The sequence below is a fragment of the Phaenicophaeus curvirostris genome, chromosome 4 (genome assembly GCF_032191515.1).
Source record: "Phaenicophaeus curvirostris isolate KB17595 chromosome 4, BPBGC_Pcur_1.0, whole genome shotgun sequence".
NCBI lineage: Eukaryota > Metazoa > Chordata > Aves > Cuculiformes > Cuculidae > Phaenicophaeus > Phaenicophaeus curvirostris.
This window is the reverse complement of record NC_091395.1, coordinates 55087864-55108239: the sequence shown is the minus strand read 5'-3', so window position 1 is coordinate 55108239 and position 20376 is coordinate 55087864. Positions and strand designations below refer to the sequence as shown.

General features: G+C 36.4%; 1 protein-coding gene across 1 annotated transcript in view; it reads right to left on the bottom strand.

Annotated features, from left to right (window-relative positions):
• ARAP2 (ArfGAP with RhoGAP domain, ankyrin repeat and PH domain 2) overlaps positions 1-20376 on the bottom strand; it is a 138059-nt gene that overhangs the window by 92942 nt on the left and 24741 nt on the right. The window contains exons 7-9 of the mRNA XM_069856192.1: positions 17174-17243; positions 12171-12291; positions 9185-9366 (exon numbers count right to left, since the gene is read on the bottom strand). Coding sequence (XP_069712293.1) covers positions 9185-9366; positions 12171-12291; positions 17174-17243 — 373 coding nt within the window. The remainder of the gene's footprint in view (positions 1-9184; positions 9367-12170; positions 12292-17173; positions 17244-20376) is intronic.

Here is a 20376-nt window from a genome sequence, read left to right as displayed (position 1 = left end):
GCAATTTCAACTTGCTCTCTCTCCACTGCCAGCAAAGACACTGACCATATTTCCAGTGCCCACTATGCAGATGAACAGTCATGGAGCAAGTGGTCACGGTTTGATTAATTGTTTGCAACAAAAAAGGATGGAGAGCGCAAGAGTACGAAGCAAAAGAAAAGGAAAAAAAAAAAAGAGGGAGATGACATGAAATTCTAGGCATCATAAACAAATTCCAGTGGTCCTTACTCTGATGACCTCTGTTCAGAGACTGATTCGAGACCACTCAATCTTGAAAAATCATCATGAAGGAAAATCCATGAATGCCGAAACAGTTCTCTTTATGAACACTGTGCTTTCCCTGCTTGTTCATCTACTACAGGCTAAATGCATTATGATCAATCTCCTGTTTTAAATGCTAGGGGTTCTAGACACTACACACAGTGTCAGTTACAAGGTACAATAATGAACTGCAGGTGCCCTATTTGGTCTCCTGCTGGTGCATGCTAATCCATTTTATTTAGTACTGCAACAAGGAGTACATTTTAATCATCAAAATCTGACTGCCAGTGCTCATCTTATCACACTCATCAGGCAAATCCTAAAGTCTCCCAAAAGTACTGTTTTTCCACTTCAACTGTACAAAGAAATAGTCTCACATCCCTGCAAAAGTTTAGCTTTTATAGATGGATATCCATACAACTTAGCTCTTTTTTCATATAAGTAATGTACAAAAAATATATTAAAAACATATCCTTTTGTGACATTACTTCTCTGAGCTCTGTCACACCAATTAAAGATTAAATTCATAAACCGCACTTAGTTAATTGAGTTATAACAGATTTCAAAAATGGCAACTCGATAACAGAAGATATATGCTAAGTAATTAAAAATTTGCAATGGCATATTGTTGGACTTCTAACTAATTAGGAAATGGAATTCACATATAGTATCATAACATATGTTTGTACCTATCTCTTAAGTTTTTTGGAATGAACACTTCAGCGATATGTTGTCTACACAGCCTCAGAAACGCTCTGCTCTTCACTATTGTAATGGCTTTGTAACTTTATACTTTAATATTTCAGCTATACTAATTAGTTTAGTATCTGAAGTAAAGGATGCAGGCTGAGAAAGAAAAAAAAAAACAAAAAAAACCATAATCACTGCTACCACTAGTATGTTAAAAGTTACTTCTGTCCCGAATAAAGCAAATGCATAGAAGTAAAAGATGAATAGGAAAAATGTATTTTATATTGTCCTCAATGTAGAGGAAAAAAAAGTAAATCAAAGCCACTGAGTAGTTTTTTAACGTCTCCAATAAGAACTGACTGATGTTTACAATTAAACAGGAATCACATAGGTGCAAAATAACATTCTAGATGCACTCGTTTCCACACTGATCTATTGAAAGAAGAGAGATCTTACTTCCTTTAAAAATACTTTTTCTTTGCCATCTCAAACCTTCTTGTTGCACACACAACAAAACCCACTCTGTTATTTAAATCTATGTATACATACACAAGCACACACACTGACGATACAGTCTTTCAAGTTCATTGAATGCTTAAACAACTTGTTTATGTAATTTAAAATACATAAATAAATGCAATCTGGTCTGCCATTGTGAATGAAAGTACACATAATGATGCTCTGCTTCCTACATTTTAGGCTTTTGATCCACTAGATTATTTTATCATGGAATTTGAAGACATGCTAGTAGCTCTTAGATGCAAGTAACATGTATGGTGATGGATAATGCTCTCATAATTCCGGTACTCTTCTAGAAAAAAGGATTTCACCAATACTGCTTCAACAGTGTTATAACCTTATGACAAGTAGATCTAAAACCTACTCCACTTGTTTACGCATCTGCTGTGCCATTCTGTAAAATCTTGCTTCTTCACAATATTCCAACAAACCTTACTTTTCTTCACCAACTGATAATTTTTACATGATCAAGGTAGCTGCCTGTAAACTTATTACTCATCCAGAAGGTTTAACTGATCATTATTGAGAAGTTGATAACTTTGTCATTTTCCTTCCTCCTTCCCTGCCCTCCACCCCAAATCAAATTAATCACGAAGCATAAGGCTTTATACCATGTTTCATGATTGCTTTAGGTATACTTACAATACTTACAATAAAATCTTAATAGTATAAAAACAAACAAGAAAAATAAAATCTTCAGAGAGACTAATTTTAACTGTATCTAAAAGAGCTTAACATTAACTTTTTTATTTTTCTTGTTCGAATTCCTGTTTATGCCCTTCTGCATGTTCTTCGGTATCTTCAACAACCTAGAACTATATCCCACAAAACTATATTTGAATGTAAAATGTAGATTTTCCCTGTATAGGTTGTCACTGGCACATTTTTCTTGTCTGATTCAACTACCTTACTTTAAATAGCGTATTTTTTAGAATCAGATTTTTTATCTTTTTTGGAGTAAAGGTGCAATTAGTTTCAAAACAAAGAAGAACAGCAAACCTTTCCCCACTCAACATATTTCATGTAATCATTCATTTTGTATTGCACAACAAGCAAAAAAAGGAAGTTTTTAAGCTTTCTTACAGAATTCAAGTTATTCCCATTTAGTTGTTACTGATGTAATGCACAGCAACTGATCTTTGCCGTAGTTTTCAGTGTGGAAGACTGGAATGAATTTCTTGCCAAGGAACTGCTGGAAAATCAGGAATACGACCTTAAACTATTATCCCAGCCACAGCCTGATATAAACAATGGTATTTTAAAGAGGCTGGATCATTTGCTTCCACTTCAAGCCACCAATTTATCAGTTTATTTGATCTTAAAACACTTCTGCATTTTTTTCTTTCTGCCTCCAGTATATCTAGCATATTTGGGGTTGGAACAAATGTTCAATTGTTTTTCTCTATTTAAGGCATTCCAGGTCAGGATCATTCATATGTTTGCAAACATGTTTGATCACAGTCTGCACACCAGCAATCAAGTTGAGAACTCTTTCATTAGAGAGCTTCCCACTTAATATTACAAATAACTGCTATCACCAAAAAAAAACTCCAAAGCGGGGGGAAGGGGGACAAAAAGGGGGGACAGGGGGGACATAACAACATGGATGACACACTTGCCTGTTTTCTGGTTCCTCATAGTTCCACCTTCCACTGCCCCACCTCAGTGCATATCAGGCACTTCTCTCTATCTCTCACTCAACTACCTGAAAGGTCTTCCCATTCCTCCTCCTGTTTTCTTTTGTTATCTTTAATCCCCTATCTTTTTCCCTAGTTTTCCCTCAAAAACTGCCAGTTGCTTTGCTCAGGGTTTCTCATTAGATCTCAAAATCTTTAAGCAACTATTTTGCTTTCTACTCAATTTTTATTTAAATCCTCCTCCCAACTCTTCTTTCATATTGCTGTTGTCATCACCTTGGACTCATCCTGAATTCATGAATACTATCACAACAATATAAAGAAGAATCTAAATACATTGTAAAGGTTTTCTTATGCTGCTTTAGCATGACAAACAACACTCGAGGGAAAGGTGGTGGATGTAGTCTTCTTGGACTTCAGTAAAGCCTTTGACACAGTTTCTCACAGCATTCTGCTTGAGAAACTGTCAGTCTCTGGCCTGGACAGGCGCACACTCTCCTGGGTGGAAAATTGGTTGGATGTCTGGGCCGACAGTGGTGGGAAATGGAGTTAACTCCAGCTGGAGGCCAGTGACAAGTGGGGTTCCCCAGGGCTCAGGGCTGGGTCCAGCCCTCTTCAATGTCTTTATCAATGACCTGGATGAAGGCATTGAGTGCACCCCCAACAAGTTTGCGGACAACACTAAGCTGGATGGAAGTGTCGATCTGCTGGAGGGTAGGGAGGCTCTGCAAAGGGATCTGAACAGGCTGGACCGCTGGGCTGAGTCCAATGGCATGAGGTTTAACAAGGCCAAGTGCCAGGTCCTGCACTTGGGGCACAACAACCCTGTGCAGTGCTACAGACTAGAAGTCTGGCTGGAAAGCTGCCTGTGTCCAGAAGGCCAATGGCATCTTGGCTTTTATCAGAAACAGTGTGACCAGCAGGTCCAGGGAGGCTACTCTCCTTCTGTACTCGGCACTGGTGAAGACCTCTCCTCGAATACTGTGTTCAGTTCTGGGCCTCTCACCACAAGAAGGATGTTGAGGCTTTGCAGCATGTCCACAGAAGAGCGACGAAGCTGGTGAACGGACTGGAGAACAAGTCTTATGAGGAGCGGCTGAGGGAACTGGGGTTGTTTAGCCTTGAGAAGAGAAGACTGAGGGGAGACATTATTGCTCTCTATAACTACTTGAAAGAAGGTTGTAGAGAGGAGGGAGCTGGCCTCTTCTCCCAGGTGACAGGGCAAGAAGTAATGACCTCAAGCTCCACCTGGGAAAGTTCAGGCTGGACATCAGAAAAATATTTTCATGGAAGGGGTTACTGGACACTGGAATAGGCTGCCCAGGGAGGTGGTTGAGTCATTATCCCTGGAGGTATTTAAAAGATGGGTGGATGACGTGCTGAGGAGCATGGTTTAGTGGTTGTTACGAATGGTTGGACTCGATGATCCTGGGGGTCTTTTCCAACCTAGTGATTCTGAGATTACTAGTCATCTTCCAGACTTCGTTCATCTACTCTTCCCTGTTCATCTTCCATTTTTAGACACCTTTGAATGTACTTAATAGATTCTTTACTGATTTTTAAGGGTTTCACTTTCTCATCTATCATATTCGTGATTATTAATCAGGATTACATTTTCTCCAGGGAAAGCCAGAACATTTCCTAATGAACAATCCCCTTACAGAGGATCATTATAAATTCCCATCACTTATACACCACAAAACCATAGATCACATCATCTCTGGCACTGCATTTTACAGAATCATGGAACAGTCTGGCTGGAAGAGACATTTAAAGACCTAGTCCAAACCCCCGAGCAGACAGGGACAACTTCCACTAGATCAGGTTGCCCAAAGCACACCCCTTTAAGCCTGTGTTGCGTAACAAGATAAAACCACTTTGCTGTTCTGTATCAGTACATAGATGTACACACATACACACACATCCCTTCCACTTCTCTCCACTAACATTTACATCATCACCTCTCTTCCAGAACACCAACCTCAAGCATCATCTTTGACTTGTCCTTCCATCTATACCCTTTGGTATCAATACCCTTTGCCATTTTCTACCTGTTGGATATAATTTCCTGTAAAACATCTTTTTATCTTGTCCAGTTTTGTCTTAAATACATCATCACATTAAACAGAAAGTGAGAATTACTAGTTCACTCAACATGAATAACCATTCCACCTCCTCAGAGCAAATAATTTCAATCTTTAACAAAACAAAAAACTCTCTGAAACTAGTAAACACATTCAGCCAAATCAAAACAAGGCAGTTTTGATAAGAAATGGATACTATTACTTGTACACAATAGACAGAATACTCATCACTATTCAAGTTTTAAGTTGCAGTGCTGCATGGAGGAAAATGAATCACAAATAATTATGGCACATAGCCGCCCATACCATTTCCCAGTCTTCATATTTGGCAGTTTCCTCAAATACCCCAGGTAAATACATCTATTTCAGAATGATCCAAAGCAGTAACAAAGAGAATCCTGGATTCTCTTTATCAAAGCCAAATTCTAGTGTAAACACTGTGACACCTAGACCCTCCTTAAAAACATCCTAATGAAGGGGTCATATTATAGCAGATGAGACAAGCACGTGTCATATCCTTCTGATGGTCACAGAGGGGAGGTTATCACTGGCATCACCGCAGCAGACTGACATTTCAAGCCAATGTTTGAGCTGTCATGAAGGACCAGATGACATGTTTTTATTTAAGCATGAATGATTTTGAAATAGAAATGGGAATTTCAGCAAGTTGCAGGTTGAACAAATTGATTCTGTACAATCTATTTTTCACTTTTGCTCCAGAGAGGAAGTTCAAGAAATTCACACTGCATGGAGAGTCAAAGAAATTGATGGTTTCATACTAGCACTATATCACTGCCAGAAGCTCAAGCTAAACCAATCACTTTTTAACTAGAAATGGGCCTGAGACATGATGTTCTGATCTCAATCTGAACTTCACAAAGTTCATGGTGGTTATGTTAGGATTTGGCATTTGGCTTAGGATCTTCTCTATTTTTAGCAATGAAGAAAAATCTTCTAAGGTAACAGTGGACTATCCTCTATCAAGTTTAATAGAAATCAATGAATCAGCTTGATCCAATCTCATTTCAGCATTGGAAGAAGTCTAAATAGGTGTCTTTTAGCACTGCAGTTATAATAAACCCCTGTAAAGTCTCTCTGGGAGTCATTCTAGTATGGATCTGAATTCCAATATGAACAGGATTTGAGGACATCCCTGGACATACTTGCTTGGTAATTACTGGCTAAGGCGAACTTGAGAAAAGGAAAGATTTTTAGTACAACAGAGCCCTCTAATGGATTAATGTTGTATAACTGCCTTGGGTTTTTTTCACTGCTGAAGTAAAAATAATTCAGTTTTCAACGTGAAAATAAATCATAAGAGGTACCAAAAGAAGAATTACAGACTATGAAAGCTTTAAGACAGAAGCTATTTCTTGTGATTCCAAATAGCCAGAAAGTGCATAAAGAAAGACGCATTGTTCAAATGGAGGATCTAAACAGAAACATCTTAGGATCATTTGCTATTTTTGGTTTTAAGTAAATAAGTAAATAAGCTTTAGGAAGAAGCTGCTTTTGCACCATTGTTTCTAATATTCATACATGCAGAAGAGGCTGACAAGTTGGCAGCACGTTCAACCTTCATCCTGTTTCACAGCTTGATTTTGATTTGCCTGCTGCTGCACTGCAGTCAGTGATCCCTGCAGAGCATCCATGTAGTAGAATGGAATAAAATCTGGTAGAAAGGCTGAATAAGGGTGTGCTTTCATCATCAGCTAAAACAAATCTGAAATCAATTACACTGAAAGGACAGAACTGATACAACTTATCATACAACCACATGAGCAATAGAACTAACACACACACACACAAAAAGTAATACTGTAAAAAGAAGATGTAAGAAAGGAAACTGATTGGGGGAGGAGGGGGGAAGCAGTCTTAGATTATCTTAGACAGTCAAAATCTGCATCCTGAAAACATAAAACAGACCAATCAAGAACTCTTCAACAGCGAATGGCTCTGGAATACTTTTGTATCAACATACACAGTCAGAAAAACTCACTCAGCACAGCGGACAGAGCTGGGAGTGCCCGATATCAATAGAGAAAGATCAAAGGACTACTTAAGGCAAGAAAGATGCTCCCAATGATTATATGCAGGTAGAGTGAAAAAGAAGGAAGCACGCAAAAATTGGATGCCTGGTACCAAGACTCTCAAGAGGGACATAGCTAGTTTCAAGTGACCTATCACTCTGGAAGAAATCTTCCACAAGTCTGTATATCTTACTAAAGTACCACATTTGTCCCTTAATCAAGAAGCTCAGAACATCCATAAGGGAGCATTCAAAAGTATTAAGGGCCATAAGATGAAAACAGCATTGATTCCGAAAGTAGAAGTGGCTCATTATAATGACCATCCACAGAGAGAGGATTCTCATTAATCAGAATGCATTCCAGGGATTCTCACTGATTAATACCTGGAAGTCTCACGATGGAACAGTAATATTGAGCACAGCAGCACAGCGCAGGTTATCCCACCGGCAGAGATTATAAATTAAGTTGCTTGACTTCCTTCTTTCTACTGGAAAGATGTAAGAGAACCTCAGTGAGTTACAGGGTTTCAGAGTGGAGGGAAGGTGTTTGGATTTCAGTTTTGCTCTTTCTTAAGGACCTCTAGCTGTAAACTTAAATAAACTAACTGGCAAGTCACCTATTCATTAAAATAATCAGGACTGAGTATTTTGGTTTACCTAAAGAGCATTGCGTGCAACTGTGAAGACCAATTCCTCTCCATAGTGCTCATTCAACAAAACACATGCTGCAGGCTTAAATTCAAATGACACGTAGCCAATACTCTTTTGGTAAAATACTATTACATGTCTAAACCATTTGTGAAGGGTTTTTTTATAGCTACAGAACAGTATAAATCCATGAATTGCATCATGTTTTTTATTAGTTGGTTGTTGACTGACCTCTAAGAATGTAACTAGTAAAAATTCCTTGGAGCACAGGAAGTATAAGGAAAGAAAGAAAGGAAAAAAAAGGCATTTCTCAGTCAAACTTCCTGCCATACCCTGAGAAAGAATAGCAAGATCTAGTATTGAATGTTATGCAGTCCCTCAAGCCCATCTAAATAATTTCACACTTAAGAGGATCACAGGAGAGGAGGCGAGATTAACTAGAAAATGACAAGCCTTACTGAGAGACCTTTCACGTTTGTAACAGGAGTCTGCCTGTACACAAATCTGAGAGAAAATGATAACAAGGCAACAACACCTCCCCCAAATGCCCTCCCAGGTTCCAGCTACTTGTGGGTCATCAGTTTCCTCACACAGAAATAGTAAATTTCATTTAATGTCCTACAATAGATTTTTCTACCACTAGTTCACACAGTCATTCATTGAATCTGATTATCTCCATTTACCCTTATCTACAGCATCCTAAAGAGTTCCACAGCTAACTACTTTATGGGATAATACAGTAACACCCAAAACAAATCAAAAAACCCTAGACTTTGGGAGCTGAAATGATAGGCTTAGTTCATGTTTCTTAAAAATGTTTCTTCGATTAAAATATAACAGTACATAACACAAACTGGCCAATCTAGGTTCTTAAAAACACAAAGAACATCAGTTTTGAACACTTGGCTGAAGTGTCACTTAAATACCATAATCTACTTGTGTACAGCACACTTTCCAGAGCACTGTATTGAAGGACAGTGAACCAGTCCACAAAATAAACCTTTTGATTTAGTAGAGTGCTTATGGCACACATTTTCAGAGTGAATTAATCCCAGCCCTGCCACTAACCTGTTGTGACACTCAGGGCTTTTCACTTCACCACACTATATATTCATTTTTTCCATTGTACAATAGACATAATGATACTTCGCCTGCTTTTTGAAGCCTTCTGAGAACTGCAGCAATAAAGTACTACATAAAAAGACACATGCATTTATATTGAAATGCACCTTTTCACAAAAAGCCATCAGTTTCCAACTCACTAGTTAAATCATCTTTATAAGCATTCATTCACAAAAAGCATATGAAAAACTTACCTGCTCATTTTTGCAGATCCACACAGTATTCCCCTGAAGTAGAATAAAGATTTTGGCTTTGTATCCTTTCAGCTCAAGGTAGCCGCTTTTCTCAGGGGCAACACAAGTATGAGACTGACAGTTATTATCAGACTGCAATTTCAAGGCATTGAGCATCATATTAACCCAGTCATTCCTTTCTTCTAAACAAGAAAAAAAAATTAGACAAAGACATATGGTTAAGCAGTAGCTCCATTCTTCTCTACACATTGGTTTTTCTGTTCTTTCAACTATGCTATGCTGGTGGATGGCACAGCTAATCCACACCAGAGAGAATGTCCACCTTGAAGAGGAGGTGTAAATGAAAATAACATGAGAGTCTGTATCAGTAGAGATGTTATTAAAGACAGCCATTCAATCAACTCCCAAGTAGGAACACACAAATGGAAAGTTATACAAATTGATGACTAAGATTCTTAAAATCAGGACTACTAGTTTTAAGATGCTTACTTCCAGACAATTTAAGGACTGAGGCAGTAGACAGGTGTCACATTCGCTTTCTGGAAGTTAGATCAATGCAACAGAACTATGGAAATTCTGTAAGCAAAAACCAGGGAGTCTAAATATCATCTGCCACTAAAGAGGAAGGCTATTGCCAATGCTGTTCTATGTTTGGCTTTTAAGCAAAAACAATTCACAATTTACAATCTATTCCACTATTGTGTAGTGGTTAAGCTTGATCTTGTCAAGGGTACTGAGTAATCAAGAAAATGCATGTTTGAATATCTTCACATGCATTATTAACTTAACACTTACAATTATATGAACACAAGTAGGTGAAGTAATAAAGTTCCATTCAGTCTCATTCACTGTGTTCAGATATTTCACCAGACTAAGATCAGCACACTTTAATGCTGAACATTTTAAATGAATTAGACTTGCCCAATGCAACTGGGACATCATGAATATTTCCACTCTGTCCTCCAAAAGGTTCAGGTCATAAAATATAGTGGTAGGGCAGGTAGGGAAGAAAAGTTCTGTCCACAGTATATATAAAGTTGACACAAAATGCTGAGCACTGCAAAGAGCACAGTTAAAAACAGTGATGTCCTTCCTTCATAAATGTCATGTGTGCAACAAGAAGGAACAAATACACAAATTTAAGCATCAGAAAATAGGCTGAAGAAGAGGAAGAAAGCAGCCCAACAGACTAGCACAGGGAAGGTGACTCAAATGCTCCTCTTAGAAGTTATATCTTAATATACGTTTTTTTAAGTACTTTGAAAAGATCACAGGCACATTTCAGTTTAGTAGAGAGCATCAAATTCATCTGAAACTTTCCTTTAATGGTATTTCTCTCCGATTAAACAAAAATTCACTGCATCTGAGCAGATTAAGCTCTAATTCACTGTTATTCCCTAACTACTTATTCTTTTGACCCCAAATGCTCCCAAAGCATTATATATGAGTTTTTTCTTCTAGATATTTTAAATAATCCAAAACCAATGTAGTTCTGAATATACAAAAAAATAATAAATCAGAGGACTGAAAGCATATAAAATGAGCACTATAATCTACTGACTGTGAACCAACATTGATAAAGGGTCACAGGATAATGAAGAAAATGGTGTTCTTGATTTTGATACTCCAACAGCAGGAAGAAAGGTAATAAATAAGGTCCACAAAATGAAATGTGTATAAAACTGCATTTCAAAATCTTTGAGAAGTTAAGTACCCTTCAAACAAACCCAGAAAAATTACCAACCACAAACCCACAAAAGAAATAACATCAGTAACGGTTTGGTTTATAACATAAAAGAAAGCAAACAAACAGGGTTATTTACATAATTTACTGTGAATATATCATTCAGATCTGAATATAATAAGGACTAAAGTACAACACACATTTCTAACCTTAAGGGAACAGCTCTACAGACAGGCTGCTATGTCCAAAGCTGGTTATATTCTAAATGAAAATGCAGTTTCATGTATAAGAAGTGGTTGCTCTCAATAGATTTTTTAAGTCAGTATATATTGTTAACATTTTTATAGCATGCAAAGGCAACGGTCCATAAAGCAAATTACGGCCCTACAAAATGTCTTGCACCAAGATGGTTATGTTCCAATCTATAAAAGAGTAGAAAAAACTTTAGAAGAAAAAAACCATACTTTTAAACCTAGCTAAGAGCATAAAAATGCCTGAAATTATTTGAGCCAAACCTGATAAGAAGGATTTGTTCACTGATGCTGCACTCCTGTTACAGCCTGCAGCAAATGTTTACAACCAAGCTATAACCCATGAAAAATGGGATTTGATAATGGAAATGCTGAGAGACCCTTAGCTATAATGTGTCTGGCATGTACTGCTGTAAATACATATTGCATATTTTTTTTCCTAGGTATTCCATTTTATTTGATTGTTTCCATGAATAAATCATAGATGCACTGATATTGATTCCACGTATTATAGCTGTAGGTTGATAAAACATTAAATTAGAAGGCATGTAGTAAGTAACTTTCTTACTACAATCTACACGTGTATTCTCTATCGATACATGGCTGAAATTACTGTATAAGGCAGTAAACAGACACACAAACCCCCAGATTTCCTTTGATCACAGCATCACATTCAAGCCATCAATTTCATTGTTGTTCTTTGTCAATTTTATATAAAGCAGCGACTCAGAGCAGATGGCCGAAAGCACACAGGCTGTAAAAGCTACTAGGGAGAGCTGATGAACGTCCAGGAAAAACCACTTTTTGAAAGGATTGGCGAGGAGGCAAAAGAGTTGAAAAATAATATTTTTATATTTTTAAAAGCCAATTGCTAGCAATTTCAGCTGTTCGTACAATACTTAGTTATCTCCAGCTTCACTTTATAGGCCCAAAACAGTTGGAGTCCAGAAATATTTCTGGTAATATAACAACTTATATTTCACTAACCTAATTTATCAATAGTGATTATATAGCTTTTTAGAATCATTAGAATCATACATGTTCTACCTACCTTCTTTATCCACACGGAAGACAAAAGTCCTATGGGATGTGACAACTTCAAATTTATTCTCGCCTTGAGCTCTTACCGTTTCTATAGCAGAAAGCAGTATTATTCCCTTTGAGAACACTTCCTGTAATAAAAAGGCAATATAAGTAGTTAATAACTCTCATGGAAAGTTAAATGTCTCTGAGGTAATATTACTTGCCATGATGTTTAGGAAGTTATGCTGTGCTCCTAAAAGTTTACCGCATCATTAATAAAACTGCGTCAATAAGTAAACCACTACCTACACATCACCAACTTCCCAGTGCTGGGTCTATGCATGCCTACTGCCTCCTGAAACAGAGTAAAATCCCACAGTGAGACAGAAAGCATATATTCAAGAAATCACTTCATAAATTGTCTTATGGCACCAATACTGCCAAATACCATACTCTCAAATTTAGAATATCATGCCAAAATAGAATCATAGAATCACCAGGTTGGAAGAGACCCACCGGATCATCGAGTCCAACCATTCCTATCAAACACTAAAACATGCCCCTCAGCACCTCGTCCACCCCTGCCTTAAACACCTCCAGGGAAGGTGACTCAACCACCTCCCTGAGATATTAAGTTATCTCCCAGAACCAAAATTTAAAACAATATAATTTTTATACTTCTAGAACAGAATCAGACAAAGGAAAAAAATTGTACCTTCTCCAGGCAGAAAATTGCAAGAATTTTTCTGTTCCCTCCCCACTCCTTCAGCGGGTAGCCAATAACAAAGGTAAAATCACTGATTTTATCGATGATTTTGAACTCAAAGTGGGCCATAACTCTCTGGAAAAACCCACTGCTCTGCCATTACTAACAAGAATCTGCTAGCTTGTATTAGGCATCAAGAAAACAAACCCTCAAAATCATCATTTCCAACTAGGAATCGGGACTGAACTGAGCAAAAGTGCAGAACAGGAAAAAAGAACTGCTATGAGTACTTCCTCCACGTAGCTCATCTTTTAACATAATTAACATAAGTACTCCAGGGGGAGGGGGAAGGAGGCAAGGTGAGGCAAGCTCAAGCAGATGTGCAACGCTTTAGAACTTCTGCACAATTCCTGATTCCAGAGATAACACTGCTGCTCCTGCCCCCACTATGCCTTGATCAATTGGTTTTCTGATGAAGACAATTCAGACATACTGCTAAGATGTACTATACAGACGCAGTAATAAGGTTGGATATTATGTTAACTATTAATCCTTCACAATGGCAAAGCAAGCTTATTACATACACTATTTCTAAAGGTGCTCAGATATAGTTATATTACGGTGTTTGCAGACATCTACTGGCTGTATTTGGTACTGTAAGAGAACAATTCATACTGCTAAAAGCCCTTTCTATTTTATTTGATTTGATTTTTAAAAAGTCAGTTCCCTTTTAAGCTGAGCACAGTTGCACAATTTCAGTTTTGCTATTTAAATAACCATCCCTTTTTAAAGCTTTGTTCTCCAAGGCACGTGTATTTTCAAATGAAGTTTAAACCATAATAATTTCTCAATCTTCCTTCTGCAGCAGCTTCTCTTTCACATGCAAGAAATAATGCCTTCTGTTAAAAAGCTCTTGTTGATCAAGATACAGTTTGCCTCTTTGAAATACTAAAGACTAGAAATTAGGCAAATTATTTAAGAACACAGAAAACAAAACCAAATAAACACAGCCAAAAACCTTGCAGATATTTCTTCTGTTCCTGAGAGGAGTGAACTAGCTTGAGCGTTGCTAAAGCATTCTTTGACAGACCACTGTCTAGTGGAAAAAGAAAAAAATGTTCTTTTGATATGGACTGTTTTGATGAAAATTTTTCTTTTCAGATAAAGCCCAATGGAGTCCTCCTTGACAGCTGTGTTTCTGAGTTGGGCTAAAAGATCGTGCAAAATACCGCTTGGCACTGCTTTAGCTTTCCTTCTAACACAGATTAAACAATCTATTTCAAGAATGACAATGATCCTCCTATTTTGCAGTGAATTTCATTCTTTGTTATGTATGTTCACATGTAACATAACATGACAAAACTGAAGTTCTTCACATGAAAAGGCAAGACCTTTTCCTAAATCACTAATAATTTGTCAGGCACCCTAAGATTTCTATAATAAAAAACTTGCAACATAATCAGCAGGTTTTGCTTTATCATAAAGTGCATGTGAGAGCACTAGGAGTTCTCCTGCCATAAGTAGGAAGAAGTTTGAAACAAAAATTGTGCCTACTGGGTAGCTGAAAAGGCTTCTTAAATTCTACCTTCCTCTTTTAAGTTTGCTCTCACTTCAGTTAACCACATTCTGTTAAGACAAAACCACACCAGATGTTGCTCTGACCACATCAGCTTGCTCAGGACCATGAACACAGAAGAAATGAGCAACATCACAGGTTCAAACAAAAACCGTTCCTAGGTCAGATGTTGTTTGCAAAAAAACTAAATTTTTTTTTTCATATATGCAGATATAAAATAAAGAAGAAATCTCTGTTGATTACAAGCTGGCACACAACTAGATCAAAACTAGAGAAATGTTTAGACAATTAAGGTTTAAATCATTCAGAGAAGTGTTTAGGTGGACCATGCACATATTTTCAGGAATACTACCCCCTGTGTCTTCCCTCCCCATCCTCCACTTGTTTCACTCTTCATTAGCCATGTAGCACACTTCTTGTGAACCTCGCTCTCTCAGGTTCCAAATTTGAATGACAAATAGATCTATTTAAAATTGATAGTGTTTCTCGGTAAAATAAAGTTTCCTTCCACTGAGTCTACCCTTCTGTGCTTGTAATAATCAGAAAAATATCTGAGGATTGGTTTCCTTTTGAAAACCACTTTTAATCGATATCTGAAACAAAAAGCATTGACATTTCTTTATAATATGCTTATCTGTCTAGGAATATCCTTGCACAAACACACATTAGATCTAAACTTAAAACAACTTCCCCATTTAAATATATATATAGCTACCCACTACCATGCAATGAACTGCATAACTATTCCGGTCTTTTATCAGAATCACTTCCTTGACCTGCATGCAGATCTCGGTTGGCCTGCAAATAATTGCTTACAATGTCAAGGTAGCAACACACAAGCAACAGCAGGATGATGCTGGTATGCACCTATCAGGCAATATGAATATCCTGAGTGTGGGAGTAGTGATCCAGTAGAGACCACTGTACCAAAAACTCAAACTCCCCAGTGACACCCCGGCTCACCCAACACAATCCCGCTGTGCACTGAGAATTGCTGATAGTCAACCACGTTCTCCTATCTGCAAGCTAGGCCAAAAGTTTCACCAGATCCTCAGTTCCCAGAATTTCCTTCAGGACTCACAGTTCTCAGACATAAAAGGTTCTTAGCATATGTGACTCATCAAGTTAACAAGTCAGACACCCAGCTTTGATTCAAGTTATATACAGGCACAGACCAACAGCCTCTCTTTCAATCTCAGCAGTGAGGTTTTATACTCTGATTACAAGAAATGTGAAACAAAGAGGCTTCAGATCAAGTGTCCTTTCTGAGGACGCAGAGTTAGTAGCTTTCTATGCATCATGTGACACACTAAATATTCCTCCGAGGAGAGGGGAAGGTTTCTAGAATCTCCTATACGAATGTATAACAGGTACTATTCTAGAGTAACTGACCTCCAAGTAACTTTTCAGTGACCTTCAAAAGAAAAAAAAAAAAAAGAAAACCAAAACCAACCAGAAAGCCTTCCCAGTGCAAATACAAGATTTAAAATTCTGCATTAGCATTTCTTTCCCTAATTATGCTACAGACAGTGTTAAGCAAATCCCAGCGTTGTATTTTTCAAGTCTTTCTTAATGACTAACCCTTCTTTTCTGCTCCTCTGAAGCCCTGGGATGAATACCACAAAGGGGCAACATTTTTTGTCACTACAATCCAAATGTCATTCTATTGTTCCCTTCATTTACAAAATCATGTCTTCTACTGTGTGAAGAAAAGTAAGCAAGCAAAAACAGACTGCTTTATGTTCCTAATCAGCAGTCATAAAGATTAATGTAAATAATTTTTTGAGCTTGTTCTTAATTTCTCTGGCCTCTCAGGAAAAGAAATGGCTTTTCCTACTTCAGTTCTACCCCCCTCACAATCTGCTAAAAACCGTCCAGGTGTGTATATTACATAGCACCTGTTTGACTTTTATTGATTACCATCACCCAGGACACTGCTCGGGAACTTTTACCTGAAATTGTATTTTGTTCCTAGTTTAATATGCATCTTCAACAGAAAATGCTTTCTGGCATTTCAGATAATGCACATGCATATAATGTCATCTCCACCAAACACACATATACTATCATCTATCGCTTTTGAGTTTAATAAGTTGTTTCCTCCAAGCCAAGAAATTAATTAATTATAGCGTGAAAGAAAACTATTTTTGTAGTGTTATAGTAGTTTAAAATGTGTAAAATAAGAAGAAAAAAATATATATTCCTCCCTATATCCCTCCTCTCCCCCCAAAAAGAAGGGCATGTTTAAAGATATGTCTCAAAAAAAAAACCAACAGTATTTACAAATCTGTTTTTGTATCACACATCAGAAGCGAGCTATTTTAACCAAAGCAACTCATTAGTTTGCAAATGTTTCAATCCTTAGGTACAGAAACAACGAACAGCTACTGACATCCCATGACAAGGCATTTTGTGACCACCATTAAAATAACACTGGCTCTCTTAAACATATTTTGCATAAACCTGTTCTGTTTCGCAGAACACAGCAGTGTCACTCTTTCAATAAAGTAAGAGGTTCACTAAAGCAAGTAGATGATACCTACTTGAAAATGTCAGGAATACAAGCCCTTCTAGAAAACAAGTGGATGTTCAATACATGAAGATCTCAAGGATACCATGAAATATTGAATAAATTCTCATCCTAGTACTCTGCAACTTAAAATTAATATAAAATTGATACTAATTTGCAATTATTTCTGTATTACACAAATGTATTTTGTCCCAAACATGACCAAAACCTGTCATTTACCTTTTCATTATTGTAATAAGAAATGCTGTATCCGTCAAATTTAACCCAGCGCTTCTGGAACATTCGTTTGCTGTGAATCACAAATGAATACACTTAATATAAACAGAAGTTAACACAAGATTTTAATAACAATTCAAGCAAAAATTATAGAAAGTTCATATCATGTTTAGCTTCCTTTGTTCTGGTCTAAGTATTTTATAATAAAAATTAAAAAAAAACCAAGCAGAAATAAATTAAAAAAAAATTCACAGAAAAGGTCCAGTATTACTAGACTTCTTTTGTAAATCATTGTCTTCATCTTTAACCAGTTCAGTTTCTTTTCTATTTCCTCACTATGGGCTCTATATCACATCTGAAGTAACAGAAGTAAAAGACTATTAATAATGCAATTTTCCATGAAACTAACAAGAACAGAACTGACTATTACTATTGGAGGCAAAGGAATACTCTGAACACGGAGTAAGTATCTAAGTGCTACAACCTTTGTAAGATACTTTCCAAAAAGGAAATCTGAGAACATAAAATGACCATATCATTGCCACATTTATGAGGAGGACATCTGTTTACAGATTATGTTATCTTCAGTCATTAACATCTCTCTTCCCTAGCCAATGAATAAATAGCGGTCACATCAAATCACTCAAGAAATACAACATAAAATTTCATTTTCAAGGTGTGTTATCAAGTGGACATCATTAGTGAAATACTCATTTGATTATTTCAGTTTGCAGTTAACTCATGCTCCATAAGGACCTCCTAAAAAATTATTTTTAAATGAACCTGAAGTAGACTGTTATGCTCATTAAAAATGCTGACAGCCTATTAGTTATAATCTATAAAAGTTTCAATTCTATAATCTATTAAAGAAGTTAATTAAGCAAGAACAAGACCCCACTCTAACATCTCTTTTCCCAATGTTATTTCCTTTCCTGCTAAATGAGTGCTCTGCTTTAGGATTAGTTGCCTGTGATATTTTATCAAAACATCTTTAATCAAATAGTAGTGCTGGCTTAATTAACTTGAACTATATGACTACAATAAATCATCATTTTTCTTAACCTAGAAAGGCCAACGTAAAATCTATTTTCCATTAAAATGTCAATAAACTTCAAGATGATGCAAGGAAGATAAAGTAAACCCAAATACCACACATAATGTAAGTAAACTGAAAGGCATTATGATTTATAAAAAGAGAGGATATACTTTAGATGCGCAATCTGTAGCAATTTAAGGAAACAGAATACATTCAGCCCCCTGAGGAGACACAAAGTGAAGGAGTAAATGGGAGCTCTATAAAAAGAAAGAGGGAGGCAGGGGGAGGGGAGAAACAGAAAGAAACATTCAGTTGGCAGGGACTGAAATAAAATATGACAGTGTTTGAAGGGATGAAAATCACTGGGCTTTTATTTTAAGTTGGTTGGATTCTTTAAGTCTTCAGACATTTGAGAAATGGCATTGTAAGAAAAAATGTAGCATTCGTTAAACCATGCTTAAGAAAAAGTCCCTGAAATTTAGCTAAGGAATATCACTGGCTCAAGGTTAATGACCCTGCAACTGTTCTACTCAGTCCTAAGCAGCAATAATTTTTGTTTAACTATTTTTTTTAAATAATATATTCTCCCACAGTACTTTATCAAAAGCCTTCACGCTTTGTTCACAACTCTATTCCTTCACATAGCACAAGATGAGTCAACTGGAATCAAAAATTATACTTTTTATCACTCTATTAGCTAACTGCCAAAAGTGTTGTTTAAAAATTATAAATCTTCTAAGAGAAATAAAATGGAAATTCAAGCTAACTGCAGCTCTCTCAGAGATCAATACACTAACAATTCTGGGAAAAAAAAAGATGTGGAAATGCATATTATACAGGATAAAGTCTTTTGACTCTGTAGATAATCACTCTGATTCTTTAGCTAAGGTAAACAATGACAATATATAAATGCTAAGGAAACTTTTGAAACTCTTTCTTTTTTAAGAAAAAATTTGAGCAAATTGAAATTGAATAATGATAAATTAGGTTTATTAAATCAGGTAATCAGGTTTATTCCTTCAGCTTGAAAAATGTATCACTGTATCAACACAAATAAAATTAACAGTTGGATTTGATGATCTTAAAGGTCTTTTCCTACCTAAACAAATTGATTCTATGATCCTAAAGCCAAAATCAAAGAAATTAAATCATGTTAAATCAGACCTTTTAAAAAGGAACAACAAAGAAAATGGAAATGGCTATACAATAAATCTCCTTTCAGTGGGCTAAAACCAGACTGTATTCTCACCCAATTTAATTCACTAACTCCGTCACTAAACTGAAAAAAAATTAATAGCTCTACTAGTCAATGAGTAGTGATGATTATTGTAGCTTCAAATGATGAAAGAAAAAGCTAATCAGTTTAATGTAATCTTTCAGTGTAGCTAAATATACACTCCTAACAACAAAGAATGTAGAACTACTACAGCTTGAATAGAAGTACAGTAACATAGCTATATTACAGCACTAATGAGGATAAAAGCTTTAATTTCTAGATGCTACGTACTAGCAAAGATCAGAAAGAGACCTAAAAAGTAAAATTGTGCCACCTTCAATACAATAAGGAATTCAGAAGGGAGTCAAAAGAACAACTGGGGAACTTGAAACTACAATTTAAACAAGGAATAGTTTATTAATTTTACGAAGGAGGAAGTTAGAAGAATTTCATCAGAGTTTGTAAGTAATTACGAAGTAATTACGAAGGGAAGATCTGATAATAGAGTGTTCTTCAGTGTAAAATAATCTAATAAAAAATGGAATTTAAAAATAACATAAATTAAGCATAAAAGAGATTTTTTTTTACCTACAAATGTAGCAAAGAGTTTATTCTCTTTCAGTTGTGTTCCTCTCTCTTGTTCATTATTTGAAATCTTAAAGCAAGACCTAGGTTCAGATTCTTCCAATCAAACTTCACACATATCAATAAATTAAACTACGAGACAATTCACCCTAGAAGTATTTCTAACCTAGAAGCTCAACTTACATGCACAATTGTGAAATCAAGTAGACCTCCAGTCACAGTAATTATTAATTCTTACATCTTTGGCAAAATTGGTAAAGTAGTATTTCAGCACCAGAGTTTGTTTTCACTTACTTTGTGGCCCACAGAAAATCAGCAAAAATGTACAGGTTAGAAATATTGCTAAAAATTATTTCTGTATTTTTCAGT